The following is a 14,003-nucleotide window of genomic DNA, read 5'->3' as shown; positions in this document are numbered from 1 at the left end:
TTTTAAAGAATTCTACTGAAGATGAAACGTTAGTAGTCAATACAATTGAAACAATATAATCTATAGAAAGATCATTTATCATGGATGTTGTGGTTTAACCCGGCTGGCAGCTAAACACCACACAGCCGTTCGCTCACCCTCCCCCCTCCCTCTTTGGGATGGGGGAGAGAAACGGGAAAGTGAAGCCGGTGAGTTGAGATAAAGACAGTTTATTAAGACAGGAATATAATAATAACAATAATAATAATAGTGATAATGATAATAGTATTAATAATAATAATGTGTAAGAAAACAAGTGATGCACAATGCAATTGCTCACCACCCGCTGACCGACGCCCAGCCTATCCCCGAGCAGCCCGGCCCCCCACCCCGGCCAGCCACCCCTATATATTGTTTAGCATGACGTCAGATGGTATGGAATACCCCTTTGGCCAGTTTGGGTCAGCTGTCCTGGGTCTGTCCCCTCCCAGCTCCTGCTGCACCCCTAGCCTGCTCGCTGGCAGGACAGAGCGAGAAGCCGAAAAGTCCTTGGCCTGGTGTAAACACTGCTCTGCAACAATTAAAACATCAGCATGTTATCGGCGCTCTTCTCATCCTAATCCAAAACATAGCACCCTACCAGCTACTATGAGGGAAAATTAACTCTGTCCTAACTGGAACCAGGACAATGGAGATAAAAAGCAATAGTCTTTTCTAAATGTTTCATTTGTGTTCATTTTTAGACCATGAAAAGTTCATATCCTTGCTCTCTCTCTCTTTTTTTTTTTTTTCCCTAGATGTATGGTTTTGATAAGTATAAAGAAACTGTATATTTACAAAAAAAAAAAAAAAAAGGTTGTCTGTTTCACGAGTCTAGATAGGAAATGCTATTTCAGTTCTATTTCAAAATGTCTAATTCAAAATGTAATGTAATTTCAAAATGTCTAATTCTCTGTCATTTCCCACATTAGCACTTTTTTTTTTTTCCAGACAAAGCAACAAAATATTTCCATATGCGCTTTTCTTTTCTACAATTTTCCTTTAATTCCCAGTCTATAATTGGAAAATCAGCAGTAGTCATGTCTTGAGTAAGGTGGATGTGTTTGTGATATGAGATCTGACAGGATTTTATTTTTATCTTACTAAATAGAATTTTAAATTATAAAATGAATGTATACTTAAGGCATCTGAATGTCAGTCATATTCATATGTTTCAAGTGTACTCTAAGTAAATAAGTGCAGTTATTTAATGAAAAGTGCTTTGTATGACGCATGCTGGATTTGCCAAAATTCACATGCCACATTTCTATCCTGTAAATTAGCTACTGGCAAACTGTGATTAACCTAGATGGATAACTGTTCTCTAAAACTCAGTATACATGTTTTTAATATGGACAAGTGAATTTTCAGTGGATCCAATGCCAAAGAATCAACGACAATAGTAATTAAAATGTATATTTAATAAAAAACATTATTGCAACATACTCAAAAAGATGTTTTTTTAGCAGAACAATTGCCTACCTGGAATACAGTGTTGTTACAAAACAGACAAGCATGATTTCTATTGTATAGTCAGCAACAGCTTGTATTTGGCTGCAAATGTTTTGATTTGTGCCAATAATTCTGTAGTTGAATAATTTCAGCTATGGAATGTCGAACAAGATTCAAATATTACTGTAATGCTATTTTTAGATTCTAAATGACACCCAAAGGAGAAAAGACAGAAGAAAAGAATGACTTGCTGGTTAATGATTTCCAGAAGGAGTTGAGCTGTTTTAGAACAATACTTTTGCTTACAATCAAAACAGAGCATTCTGCAGATTCAAGATAAATAGATTTTTTATCTAGATTTACACATAATTAAAGTATAGACTGGCAATTAAGAAGGAACTTTTCATCATAACTGCTTGCATCACAGTATTTAGGACATTCCAACTCATCCTTCAAGTACTACACCATTATCAGGGATACAACTCTATTCACCTCTTAACTTACACCAGCAGGAAGGCAATTATTTCTTCTGGCTACGATATAGTAATTGATAAGATGCAGTAATAATTTTCATTTACTCTTTAAAGTAGTAAATCCACAATGAACCCAGTTCATAGAGTCTCTCTTACAAATAATAATGTCCTATCCAGTAAATGTAGTTTTGTTTGTTTGTTTGTTTGTTTGTTTGTTTGTTTGTTTTCTTCTCTTTTCTTCTATATGTGTGTGTGCATGTGAAGTGGCTATGCCATCTAAAAACACCGTTTGTGCTTCACGTAATTCTGTTTCAGAGACATCCTTTTTCCACAGTTTACCATTCGGCCAAGATTCTATACATGTTCTTATACATTTGCATGGTTGCTTTCAGATTAGTCTATAAAAGAGCTTTCTTGAAGACTAGTCTAATTAATACTAATTTACTTAAGTTATGCTTAGTTAGGTAAGCACAATCTGTCATATAAAATATAAAGATATCTGTTTTTATTACATTCTTCAACATAGCAATTTTTTGTAAAATTAAAATTTGTACACGGAGATGATATCAAAGAATCAAAGAATCAAAGAAATGTTCAGGTTAGAAGGGACAATCTGCTCAAAGCAGGACTAATTAGGTCAGTTTGTACAGGGCTGTGTCTGGTGGAGGCCTGAATACCTCCAAGGATGGACATGCTACTTCTTTCTGGACAACCTGGTACAAGGTTTGGTCACCTTCAAGGTAAAATAAATAAATAAATAAATAATTTCCTATGTCTGATTCAAATTTCTCTTGTTCCAGCTTGCCTTTCTTGCCTCTCACCCTATCACTGGACACCTTCAAGAAGCATCTGGGTCCCAGTTCTCCTTGTCCGATGATCAGGTAGCTGTAGACAGCAACAAGGTTTCCCTCATCCTTCTCTTCTGCAGGCTGAATCAACTCTGGTCTCTCAGCCTCCTCTTGTCTGGCGTGTACACCAGCCCCATGACAATCCTGTTGGCCTGCACTAGACTAGCTCCGGAATGTCCATGTCATCTCATACTGGGAAGCCCAAAACATGGCAGTGAGTTGCAGTCTCACTGGTGCTGAAGAGAGAAGAGGGATTACCTCCCTCAGTCTGCTGGCTACAGTCATTCTAATGAAGCCCACAACACTGTTGGCCTTCTTTGCCACAAGGGCACCCTGCTGGCTCAGGGCCAACCTCAAGTCCACCAGGATCCCCAGGGCCTTTTCTGCAAAGCTAATTTTTGGCACCAGAGTGCATGGGTACATGGGCTTGTTCCTCTCCCAGAGCAGATTTTTGCATTTGCTCTTTTTGGACTTCATAAGGTTCTTGTCAGCCTGTTTCTACACCCTGTACAGATCTCAGATCTTCAGTAGCAACCCTGTCCTCCAATGTGTTGACAGCCCCACCCACCCCACACAAATGTCTGGTGTTGTTTGCAAACTTGTTGATTGTGCAGTCTGTCCTGCCATTTGGTCCATTATTTGGTTTTACTACTCTCCGTAACAACACTCTTTATTTCCCTATAAATTAGCTGGTGTTTCCAGATGCTGAAAATCACAAAGTAACACCATTTTTTTTTTTTTCTGTAATAAGATCTTCTGAAATTCTTGAATGATACATAGTCTATGCCACCTAGTATTTTCTTTGAGAAGCGACACAATTACTCTTTTGTCAAAACAAACAAACAAAAAGTATCTTAAGACTGTTCTTTTTTCTGTTTCGTATGTTAAAGCCTATTTTTGTTGTTGATGTTGTTGTTGCTGTTATAGTGGCTCTGTTTTGGGTGGATTTAATTTTCTTGCTTGTCGAGGGAAGTGATTGTCCCAGTCTACTCTGCAATGGTGTAGCATCACCTTAAATATTGCTTACAATTTTGGGTACCACGATATAAGAAAGACATAAAGCTGTTAGAAAGCATCCAGAGGATGGCTACAAAGATAGTGAAGGATCTAGAAGGGAAGACATATGAGGAGTGGCTGAAGTCCCTTGGTTATTTCAGCACAGAGCAGAGCAGGCTGAGGGGAGGCCTCATGGCGGCCTGCAGTTTCCTCACGAGGGGAGCGGAGGGGTAGGCGCTGATCTCTGTTCTCTGTGGACAGCAACAGGACCTGAGGGAACAGCATGGAGCTGGGAAAGGGGAGGATCAGGCTGGGTGTTAGGGAAAGGTTCTTCACCAAGAGGGTTGTCGGATGCTGGAAAAGGCACCCCTGGCAAGAGGCCACAGCATAAAGCTTGCCATAGTTCAAGAAGTGTTTGAACAATGTACTCAGGACATATGATTAGATTTTGGGGTGGTCCTGTGTGGAGTCAGGAGTTGGACTCAATGATCCCTGTGGGTATCTTCCAACTCAGAATATTCTATGATTCCATGATTTTTCCTAGTAGCCTGTATGGTGCTGTATTTCGGTTTTGTGACTAAAAGAGTACTACTGATTGTAGCTTCAATATGGAATTGAACTGATGTTCATAAAACATTTATTTATTTTTGCTTAACACCTCAGGTCTATAAATAATTAAATAATTTAATCTCTAATGTGTGTCCTGATTCGTTCTGATATCTTGATTTTGTGAGCTCATGAAAGCTGGTTCTGCTTCTAAGTAGGAGACAATCTGAAGTGGGCCCTTTTTTTTCTGGGAAATGCTGGAATGATGATTGCTAGGGAAAAGAGAAAAAAAAATATATATATATATATATGAAGAAGAAAGAAGAAACAAAATAACCCACAACAAAACAAAAATAACACACATTTTCCCTACCTTAGCCAATTCTAACAAATGTTCATGACATCATGAACAAAAAAAACAAAAACGAAAAACAAACAAACAAACAAACAAAAAAAACAAGTGGAGATGCTGTTGGAAATTATAAGCAAGGAAAAGCTTTTTTAGAAGTTTCTGTTCTCTAACTTCTGTGATCCTGGGACATTAAGTACATCTATAACATACATAAACCAGTAAAACAATTGACTAAATAAATACAGTAGATGTTTTACATCTCATAACTTAATTATATGTGAGTAGCTACCTGAAATTATTGCTAGAATAGAATCACAGAATCACAGAATCATCTAGGTTGGAAGACACCTCCAAGATCACCTAGTCCAATCTCTGACTTAACACAAACAAGTCCTCCACTAAACCATATCAAAGCTGAAACTAGTAAATACAATTATATATATAAAAAAAGGCAATGAAACATCATACTGCAGATTTTTTTTCCATTAAAAATAAAATAAAATAAAATAAAATAAAATAGACTTTGTAAGTATTCATTCAAGACCCTCGTTTATATATTTGTTTTAAGCTCTTTGCGTAATCCAGTTTGTCTTGCATTGTTTCATCTGTGGCTATATTTTATATCAGACTGACAGAGCCCAAGTTAATGTGTCAAAGAACCTGATAAAAGGGCTCTTAAAGCCAGTAGAAAATTATAAACAGTTTTTTTATGTTTCTTTAAATGTTTGTAATATATGGGATTTTTTTTCATGTTTTTGAAAGAATACATAACTGATTGAAAGTCGATATTTCTTTATCTTTTTTTCATTGGTAGCTGACAGTAGAACATGTCATTATTTTTATGAGAACACCTGTGCTCCTCAGAATACACTTCTGAGTATATATACAGTCATACAATTTCTCCCACTGCTTTTTCACTTGGACTGGTTTAAGTCCTCAGGCTACAAGAGTCATCAGACTTTGGTTTAAGCTGTTTCATGTCTCATTATCAGCTCTTTCAGTTTTGTTAGCTTGTTTGCTCTCAGAAAACAAAACCAAAAACATCATATGCAACTTCAATCTATTTTTTTTTTTTTTCAGAAAAAGGGATTAAATTGTGTTAGTTATTTTGCAGCAGATGCATTTTTCAGAAAAGGTTACTATAATCCTTCCAGTTGAGACAGAATATTCAGTCTTGTTCTACCTATTAAAAAGAAAGTAATGTAAAAAGTTTTCCCCAATGATATTACACAAGCATATCTAACTTCCATGGACAGTATCACATCTTCAGGACCCTTCCTAATGGTTCTTTACACAGTCAGACTGGAAACCTAAGGTTCTTTAATATTCCAACTTCATTATTCTCATTTTCTATAATTTAACAACTTCTCATATTATACTTAATGGAAAAGTCATGCAATATTGAGCAGTAACTGCTGTTAATTTCCTGCTGTATATCATTTGCATTTTTTGTTGCTAGTGGAGAGTAATTAACATGCTCTAATTATCATACTGATTGTCTTCTTTAGCTCATGAGAATATAGTCATCTCAACCCTCGTTGATCTTACAATAGTACATTTTATAGCCTTCAATAATAGTATCCAGGGACATACACAGCTTAGTTTTTTACTGAAAAATGATGTGATCCAGCAGTAACAGGTTCCCTAAACGGTTCAATTTGGAACAGAGTAATGTAAGTTTTTATAGTGCCTATCAAAAAATATGGAGCCCTGCTTCTGTGGTAGTACAATGCCATCCTTTTTAGGGAACAGAATTGCAGTTGTATTATCATCATCAAAAGAAAAAAAAATGTTTGCTTGTATTCCATTCAGATTGTCTTTTATTCCTCTGTCTGTGAACAGTTAAGAGAAAAGACACATTCAGCTGGGAATACACTTATAAGCAATAATGAGCGTTCTTTTCTTGAAAGGATGCTTATAGAAGAATAGACATTTATCTAAAGGAAAAAACTTTTCTTAATCTAAAAGTTCTACCTAATCAAAGTCCTTATTCAATTTTAGGTTCATCTGCAGCTATCTTATAAAAGGTAATGCAGATAGGAAAAGCTAAGTGAAATCATGTAATCTGTTTGAATGTTATATACAAGAACAGTGAGGCTTATAGCTTTTGGAAAGAGAAGAAGCATTAAATAAAATGAGATACAATTACACATGCAAATATATTGTTTTCACAAGATCAAGACAAACAATTGGTGACATTCAAAAGGAAAATTTTGTATGCGTCTATTCTGCATATATTTTATATTATATATATATATATATAAATATAAATATAATTGTTTAAGCTAAGAGATAAAATATCAACAATCTGCACTGTCTTATGACTTCCTGGGAGTCAGAATTTCATTTGCAGCAGACTCTTCCAGGGGATCAGTAGCTACTGTAAAGATTCATGCCTTCATTTTAAATATTCTTCATGAGTGCCGAAATGGATAACATATCTCTAGAGAAACAGTGATATATTCAATTTTCTGTCTTTTCAGGACTATCCATGGCATTTGCTTCTTTTAGAATGCCTGAAGAATCTGAAGATGTAGAAGAATTGGAAATGCTAGTGGAGGTGTGGGACAAGTTATATTCTTTACATATTTGTGTATGGTAAAGTCTGTTTTGCATTATAGATCCCTTTTTCTATGCAATCCCAGGGTAGCTGTGTTCAAACGTGACTGAAATACCATCAGTGGATGATACTAAAGACTGATTGCTGTTAACAGAGAAACAAAGCAAAGGCATCAAAGATATTCCAAGAGGGAATTTACTATGAGTTTTCCATATCTATGAGGAGTAGCAAGATTTTTTTATAGAGAAGACCCACATGGTTTTGAACAGCACAACGGACTGAAGTACTTAGACAGACCACAGAAAACATATATTGTAACATTGGACCAGTGACAGAAGATATAAAGAATATCTTATCATGAACATGCAAATAAGGATTATTATTTTTTTAATGTTATTGTATTGTAACATTATGTAATTATCTATAGGTGTCAGATGTTATGCAACCATATTTTTCTGGATGCTATCAAAACACATAGAAGACATGGTACTTGCTAATTGATCAAACTCAAATTGAACAATAGGGAAATTAATTTACTGAGAACCTTGTTCCTCCAGTGAATAGAACATTAAGAATTAAAGAATATATAGAAAAGAGTAATGTTTATTAATGCTTAGAATCCTAGAAGCAAGGCATAATCTTTTCTTGATTTTTTTTTTTCCTTTCAGTCCTTTCTCCTTTAATACTATATTTGGGTTAGAGAAGAAGTGGTGAGTCATTCAGTTGAGGTATCTGCTCCAGGACTCTATCAAAAGGTTCAGTATGGCCTTTCTAGTTTTGATGATTCACAGAAGTATTTAACTTTTTGATATTTTCCTTTTGGTTTCTGAACACAGATATGTAAAGAAAAGGGTACATACAATATCCTTTGGAAGAACAGGAAAGAGATGACATCCAAAAATAACCCCAAATATACACTCAGAGTGAAATGTGACTTTTAAAGTTCGAAGTTGAAAGCAATACACATGTATTTCCCTGAATCAGAAAATCACTTGCACTTAAGTAGGTTGGTTATTGGTGTAGTCTCTTATTCTTGCTTTCTTTGAACTAAGGTTAATATTTTAAATGGTACTGCAAAATAAATAATTATTAAAATAATAACATAGATAATTTATTCCTGCATTTTACAAAACATTTTTGTTACTGGAGACAAAGTAGTTTTTATTTCAGATAAATATGGTGTATATATTTTAAACAATTTATTCTTAAGAGTTGTAACTTCTGTTCTTTAGTGTTGACTAACCATCTTTAATTTTGGACATGCTTGTCCCTCACTGAAAAGAGAACAGTCTGGCAGTCTATTACAATGATAATTTGTTTTCCCCTGCAAAGTCATTCAACTTTAAAAAATAAAAATAAAATTCTGATTTATCTTGTTAGTAGACATGAAGAAGTTATGGCGATCCAACTTTTCAATTAAGATTTAATAAGCTCTAAGATTTCTGTACCTTGTTGTCCTGGTTTCAGTTAGGACAGAGCTAATTATCCTCCTAGTAGCTGGTAGGGTGCTATGTTTTGGATTAGGATGAGAAGAGCGCTGATAACATGCTGATGTTTTAATTGTTGCAGAGCAGTGTTTACACCAGGCCAAGGACTTTTCAGCTTCTCGCTCTGTCCTGCCAGCGAGCAGACTAGGGGTGCAGCAGGAGCTGGGAGAGGACAGACCCAGGACAGCTGACCCAAACTGGCCAAAGGGGTATTCCATACCATCTGACGTCATGCTAAACAATATATAGGGGTGGCTGGCTGGGGTAGGGGGGCCGGCTGCTCGGGGATAGGCTGGGCATCGGTCAGCGGGTGGTGAGCAATTGCATTGTGCATCACTTGTTTCATACACATTATTATTATTAATACTATTATTATTATTATTGTTATTATTATTTTCCTGTCTTAATAAACTGTCTTTATCTCAACTCACCGGCTTCACTTTCCCGTTTCTCTCCCCCATCCCAGAGAGGGAGGGGGGAGGGTGAGCGAACGGCTGTGTGGTGTTTAGCTGCCAGCCGGGTTAAACCACAACACTTGTATTTACATGTTTGAAAATTTATAATTTGAGCTTGACTTACTTAGTTTAAGCTACCTGTACAATTAATAGAAACATGCCTCTCTAAAGTTGGACTCATTTCTCTATCCTAGGAGTTGGCCTAGTCTCCAAATCTTATAATGGATTTTTTTAAAGGACATTAATTGAATTACTCCATCAATAAATAAATGCATAATAATAATTAAAAAGTGTTTGCTCATTGTGATTCATTCATTAGGTTTACCTAAGTAATTTTCTGTCTCGATGCTTTCTTTCCCAGATTCCAAGGAAAGAAGTAGTCACTAGCCTAGCAAATTAATTACTGAGCGCTAAATAGTTAATAAGCAACATATCCAGAAGGAGCTATAGAAACTTGCCTAAGACCTGAACTAACCTTTTTCATGCTTATTCTGGTGCCAATGGAAGCCAGATTTTTTTCCACAAGTTTCAGGAGCTATATCTGCATATGGATATTTCTCATGTGAATAGAGAAAAACACTATTTTCCCCTTTTTTCTCATCCAGGGTCCAGGGAGAGCAATGTCAAACAGAAGATCCTGTGTCAATGGGTCAAAGGCCCTGAATTAGCTGCAAAGCTTGTGCTTCATCCTCTAATGCCTTGTGACTGACTTAGTGACTTGCCAAGGACAGATTTAATTATGTAAGCTTAGCCCACTATCAGTTAGGTCCAATGACTTTAATAACAATTGCCCTTCAAACATTTTGTCGATGACACTATAACTGCAATTCTTAGTCTATAGTAGAGATTTCAACATACTGCATTATGTACAAAAATGTGTATCAATAGCAGAGGATGTTTTACAGTTAATATCCTTTAAGAGTATGAAGCAGTACCCTAGTATGGACTACTGGCCAAATTAATTTCCTAGAGGAGTACAGATTAAACACAAATCATGGTTTCAAATGTGGAAGGTCATGTTGTTCAGACACAAAGCTTCAGTTCAAAGAGCGACTTTATGACTTCTACCACTTCTTTACACTCCGAATTATTCATCAAGATATTTTACTATCACAAATTTTCTTACCCTTTAAATTCAGAAAACAAAGTTTGGGTGCTTATATTAATAAACCCCTTTTTTTTTTTTTTTCCCTGTCTTTTTTGAGTAATATAAACCTCCTAGCATTCCCATGACAGAAGAAAGAATATAACATTAAGTTTCAGCTTGAGTACAAATTCTCTCAATGCTTATATTGTGGAAAGTGAATCAAATTTGCCCTTCAGATTTCTCTACATGAATTTCCACAAAATAATTGGAGGGACCTAGGGAGATGTCCAGCCCCCTGCTTAAGCAGGATCATCTAGGGTAGGTTGCTTAGGGCTGAATCCCCTCAGGTTCTGAATTTCTCCAAGGATGCAGACACCACAGCCTTTCTGGACAACACAACCTGCTCCACTCTTTGACTATGTTCACAGTAAAACAACAACAACTACAAAAAGGTTTTATTTAAATTTCCTACATTTCAGTTTTTGCCCATTGCTTCTTTCCCTTTCACTGGACACCACTGAGAAGAGGCTGTCTCTGCTCCCCACCCCAATTAGGTGTTAGTGCATATTGATTTAAAATCATACATTTAAACCAAGGTATATATTTTATTTTTCTTAATATTAACAAATCAAATATTTTTTCTGGTGACTGCAGTATACACTAACTTTTTATTTCCTACAAATTACCAGAGAAAGTTTGAGCATGTCTAATATTAATAATTGTGTAGATTAGTAAAACAGAAAATACAGTTGAGTTGCACATTGTGGGCTTTTTTTGTTTGTTTGCAATTCATCTTCCTAAGGAATATGTTACCATAAGAAGCAGTGAAAAAAAAAATCCATAATATTTTTTGTAATTACTATTATAGATGGAAAAAAAAGATGGTTGTTTTGAATATAAAACTATTTCTTACATATAAAAATGCAGTGATGTAATCATTAATGATTTAACATCCTTGTTAAGCTGAAACAAGATAATTTTAACAAATACTCTAACAAAACTATTGTTGTAAATATGAGAAATATTGTTTGAAAATATATAGATTTATAAGCAAATTTAAGTCAATATATCCAACATGAGATATGCCCATCTTCTTGAAAGAATTAGACAATTAGTTTAATGTTTAAATATCCATCATTTTAAAAATTAATATTTAACATATATCCAGTACACTGCTATTAATACCACTGTAGAAGCTTCTTGATGACCTTCCAACAGTGATGACACCAATGGACAATTACTATTGATGACTATAGGATGAAAATTTCACCTCTAAACTTTTTGAACTACTAATTGAGTTATAAATAGTAGTCCTATTATGTGAACAACCCAGTATTCAATTAATGGTTAATGATGCATAGGAAAATAGCTTCAAACGCTCTAAAATGGACTTGAGATGACTTGCAAATTTCACATGAGGCTTCTGAATACTGAATTGTGACTAACATCTAGTGATAATACTTTTATACTTTTCCATCATGTACTCTATTACATACAGAATGAACTCTGGAAAGGATCAGATGTAGTAACTTACTGGATAGTCCCAGAATCCTCTGAAAGATTAAAAGACAGAAGTGGATCAAGTGTTTTGATTTCTTATGGAGTTTTATTATCTTGGAATTGCAAGTCTCTGAACATTTTTTATTATATCTTCTCATACTCTATTCCATTCCCGAATCTTACGATTACTTAGAAACACTTATTTGATGAATATTTGAATTTTTATTTAATGAAGTTTTGCATGTGATTTCTAAATACTTAGTAATTTTTAGGTGGGGAAGTCACAGGGAAATCATAAAACTATATGAAAGAAGGTTTAAATATCATATACTCCCTTCCCAGTCCATAGCTAAAAATAATGAATGTCACTCCAGAGAGAGATTCTATAGTGTTTTGCAAAGCAGTCTGTGATGGACATATCACAACTTCTCTAAAATGTTTTAGTGTTTCGTTATAAATAGGATCATACAAAATGCATAGAATGTTTTTATTATATATATAAAGCCTTTTTTTTCATATTTTCTGACCTAGTTCAATTCTAATACAAATTAAGCCCATGCTAAATATTTTTTAGTTTTTAATGGTGCCCTTTGCATAGTTGAATGATGTTGTTTTGTCTTCCCCCAGAGTCTCTTCTTTCATAAACTAACAGCTCCAGGTCTAATCTTTTCCTGGGTGTCTCATTTCCTATTTCTTTCATTATTCTCGATGTTCTTACTTAAATTCTTATCTGGCCGTTCCATATCTTTCATAATATTCACTATCCAAATCTGACAAGAGTATTCAGTTGACATGTTGCTACTCCTAATGACAGTGGAAATGTGAAATCGTCTAATATGGAAAATATATTCTTGCATCCTAATAGTGTGATTGTCTTTTTCACAATGTGACATCATTGCTCATGTTTGACCTAAGAACCGAAGTAACAAATGTAAGATTCTTCTTAACAAAACTCTAATCTTGTTGCTTGTTTCCCATTTTTGAAAATTCAGGATATTGCAACTAAAGTAATAAATAAATAAATAAGGTTTTGGAACTGTATTGAATCATATTTTTTCAGACCATCCAACAGTTTCTGGAAGTTATTTTAGCTTTTAATCCTGCTAATTGCTAGCATATTTAATAAGAATATTTTATATGTGATCATTGAAGTCCTTCTATGAAATATTTAGTAGTCATATAACCAGGACAGACCTTAGGAGAAGATTTCCTAGGAGACAGTAGGAAAAGTCACATTAACCTCTCTCTTTCCCCTTCTGTATGTATAGCCCAATATTATAGGACTTGTAACTACATCAATTCACAGCTTATTTATCTGCATTATGGCTGAATCCACCATAAGACCATCATAAGAGACACTCTTCCATTTTTACAGTGGATGACTGATTGTTCTGTTTCCTTGACTATGAGAATGTTGAAAACGGAAAAAAAAATCATAAAAGGGAAGAAATCAAAGATTAAAACAACATGTAGAGAAGAAATAAGAAAGCCATCCTACAATCTCAGCTGTAAACCATGTTATCTTTTCACCTACTGTTCCTCCATCTGCTGTCATTGGTGAGTTCTGTGTCTAATATTACACTATAAATGAATCATTTGTGTTTGTTGCATGTAGTAAAAATTATAGGATAGGTTTGGTCACTTTGTAAATAACTAGTTTAACACACAGCAATATACAGTTTTAACAAGTATCAGCATTATATGAGTTGAATACAGGGTCATCTTTATCAGAAAAAATATCTATGACTAGGCATAATATATGATTGTCCAATTAGGTTATAGATAAGGGTAATTGCTATAGGAGATCTTTAAGATTCTGAATCCATTAATCTAATGTTTCATATTTAATGAAATTGTCTGCATTTTTTTTGTTGTTAAAAATGTAAGATCATTTAATAGCATGAGTCATCACTTCCCTGACACTGATTTTGTATATAAATATTCTCTACCTTCATCAGCAAGTCTTCAGTTTTCATTTTAAATTTTACTGACCTTACTGTCATGAACTTCTTAGAAAAAATAGAATAAAATGAGTATTACTGTGGAATAAGTACTATCCAGGAAACAATGCAGTACTTACTCTTAAACATCCTGAGTTTATCATCAACAAGTAAAGCCTTCTAAAACCTTCTTTTCTTCCCAAAGTATCGTGGCTAATTTGGCAGAACACGTTGAGTATTAAATGTAGGACTGGAATCTCATTTCAAAAATCTGTTTGGGTATATCTCT

At 34.7% G+C, this 14,003-nt stretch overlaps 1 protein-coding gene across 6 annotated transcripts in view; it reads left to right on the top strand.

Moving 5' to 3' along the window:
* The window catches only part of LOC308191582 (uncharacterized protein), a gene marked incomplete at its 5' end in the record, with an annotated part of 46,392 nt that extends 32,717 nt beyond the window's left edge, over window positions 1-13,675 (top strand). The window contains 3 exons of one of the 6 annotated variants that reach the window (XR_013948145.1): window positions 7,169-7,245; window positions 8,815-8,941; window positions 9,793-13,675. Coding sequence is in view for 4 of the 6 variants with exons in the window: in XM_080584122.1 (XP_080440248.1) it covers window positions 7,169-7,245; window positions 8,815-8,880 (143 nt within the window). Of the gene's footprint in view, window positions 1-7,168; window positions 7,246-7,330; window positions 9,392-9,792 lie in introns of those variants that run through there. The other 5 variants (XR_013948146.1, XM_080584123.1, XM_080584122.1 and 2 more) reach the window with 5 other exon arrangements.
* Window positions 13,676-14,003: the final 328 nt, after the last annotated feature.

The sequence above is a fragment of the Anser brachyrhynchus genome (genome assembly GCF_964034855.1).
Source record: "Anser brachyrhynchus genome assembly, chromosome: 3".
In the NCBI taxonomy this organism is placed as follows: Eukaryota; Metazoa; Chordata; class Aves; order Anseriformes; family Anatidae; genus Anser; species Anser brachyrhynchus.
This window is presented reverse-complemented; position numbering and strand designations above follow the sequence as displayed.